The sequence below is a fragment of the Triticum dicoccoides genome, chromosome 3A, assembly GCF_002162155.2.
Source record: "Triticum dicoccoides isolate Atlit2015 ecotype Zavitan chromosome 3A, WEW_v2.0, whole genome shotgun sequence".
Classification (NCBI taxonomy): domain Eukaryota; kingdom Viridiplantae; phylum Streptophyta; class Magnoliopsida; order Poales; family Poaceae; genus Triticum; species Triticum dicoccoides.
Genome location: NC_041384.1, coordinates 634,505,022 through 634,507,359, shown reverse-complemented (window position 1 = coordinate 634,507,359; position 2,338 = coordinate 634,505,022). Strand labels below are relative to the sequence as shown.

The 2,338-nt window shown below is 43.6% G+C and overlaps 1 protein-coding gene across 1 annotated transcript; it reads left to right on the top strand.

Annotated features, from left to right (window-relative positions):
* On the top strand, nucleotides 1-1,374 carry LOC119272396 (BTB/POZ and MATH domain-containing protein 1-like). Its single transcript, XM_037553893.1, has 2 exons — nucleotides 1-506; nucleotides 825-1,374. Exons 1-2 carry the CDS (start codon nucleotides 1-3, stop codon nucleotides 1,372-1,374), a joined length of 1,056 nt encoding a protein of 351 aa, XP_037409790.1.
* Nucleotides 1,375-2,338: the final 964 nt, after the last annotated feature.

Here is a 2,338-nt window from a genome sequence, read left to right as displayed (position 1 = left end):
ATGTCATTTACCGGCGTGTCTATAGTCGGCCAGGGCCAGGCCACCGGCCACGCCATCAACGTCGACGCGGCCAGCGGGTCCCACCTGCTTGTGATCAATGGCTACTCGCACACTAAAGCCACTGCAGCTGCTGGCGCAGTAATCCTCTCGCTCCCTTTCATGGTAGGAGGACATCGTTGGCGCATCTTCTACTGCCCGAAAGGCGCCCCGTCGGGCTGCGCCGAGGACTCTGTATCGCTCATTCTTTCCCTTGTTGATAAAAATGTTACGGAGGATCTCAAGGTGCAGGTTGGATTTAGTTTCCTCGATCAGCATGAGAAGCAGGATTCAGCGTATATTCGTGCAAAAGAGCCGTGCAACTTCTCTAGCGGTAATCGATGCTGGGTTCACAAGAATTTCGTGAAAAGAGATGCCCTTGAGAAATCAAAGCATCTAAACGATGATTGTTTCACCATCCGATGCGACCTTGCCGTGGTACCGCCTCCTACCATACAAGAGCTTATCAGGCCCCTCCCAATGCTCCACCGTGGACAGGTGCTAAGCATGCCACATAAGAAAAAAATGACATGGCACTACATTTAAGGAAGAGAGAGAGAGTACTTTGGTGACCTCAGAAAGAACCAATGCTAAGCGCAAAAACCTAGACAAACCATTTAAATGAAACAATTTGACCAATACATAAAAGATTTTAGGTGCTAACTCATTAAATAATGTGTGCTTAGCAACAACAAGCTAAGCACCTATGCATTGGGGTGTTGAGTTGCTAAGGTATTTAATGCACTTAGCACCTCATCTAAGCACCTTTGCATTGGAAGAGGTCTCAGCAACCTCCTCATGTCCAAGGAGGGCACTGACGTGACATTTAATGTTGGCGGCGAGACGTTCGTTGCACACCGGTCCGTGCTTGTGGCCCGGTCTTCGGTCTTCAAGGCAAAGCTCTTTGGCCCCATAAAGGAAGACATGATAGCTAGTGTCATACAAATAGAAGACATGGAAGCAAAAGTGTTTAGAGCCTTGCTTAGCTTTATTTACACCGACTTGCTACCCGAGATGGAGGTGGACATGGTGGAGGAAAGAGAAGCCCAAGAAGTCTTGTGGCTGCAACACTTGATTGCAGCGGCAGATAGATACAATCTCCAAAGGCTGAAGGTACTATGTGAAGATAAGTTATGCAAACTCGTAGACGTGAGCTCGGTGAGGACTATTTTCATTCTAGCCAAGAGGCACAATTGTGGTGGATTGAAGGATGTATGCCTTGAATTCCTCAAGACACCTTCTAATTTGAAGGAGATAACGGCGACTAACGTCTTCGACGATATAATTAGAACATGCCCCTATCTTTTAAAGGAGCTCATTGGCAAGCTTGCTTCCTAAAATCCACAAAAACGGTTAGTTCCTGAAACCTATGTTTCCAAGTTGAAGCGTTACTTTCTTGCCACCATTCTTGTTCACCATTTGATGTAGTAGCTTCATGTTGTTTGAGTAAGACATTTTATTTGCATGCATCTTGTGTTCTAGATGCATGACTGCTTCCCTATTTACCTAAGCGATGCACCATCCTATGTTGATCTGTTCCTTTTAGCCAAGACTTGAACCATCTTGCTCATTTTTCTTCTCTTTCAGGCAGCAGATCAGGTGGAGGCGATGGAATGTTCTGGACAGTGTAACTGCATGATGCCTCCCTGTTCTCAAAAATATTATTACCAAATTTGCTCCCTTTAAGGATTCCTAGTTATGGATTGTACTAAGTGTCAGGTTCAGTTCAGATTTCAGAACATGTCCTAAATTTTGTCATATTTGAATCACCATTCAATGAATGGATAGAGTTATGACGATTGCTTGTGGTCGATTAACAATATGGACTTAATGGTTAAATGGTTTTTAGTTTGTATTTTATTTAATGTTACCCAAGGCCAGACGTAAAATCCTTGCCCTGTTTTTTTTTGGGGAAAGCCACCATGGCGAGCTTTATTGGTTGGATAAAAAATCCCTGGCCTGTTTTGTTTACGATTTGTTTTGGTTGGCGCAAAATCAGGAACTTAATTGAGTCTGATAAAACAAGAGTCCTAGTCGTGTCCATCAAGTGCTTTGCCTATACTATATAGTACTCCCTCCGTCCTAAAATTCTTGTTTTAGATTTTTCTAAATACGGATGTATATATCCGTATTTAGACAAATCTAAGACAAGAATTTTGGAACGAAGGGAGTAGAAGGGTAGGTGTCCTTTGCTCTGCCGGTAAACAACAGTGAAGAATAAAACATGCCCTATTGCCAAGGGCTTTAACCTTTGAATTGCCATCAAGTTTTAGTCTTTGTTTCTTAGGTGAGTGACAAAGGG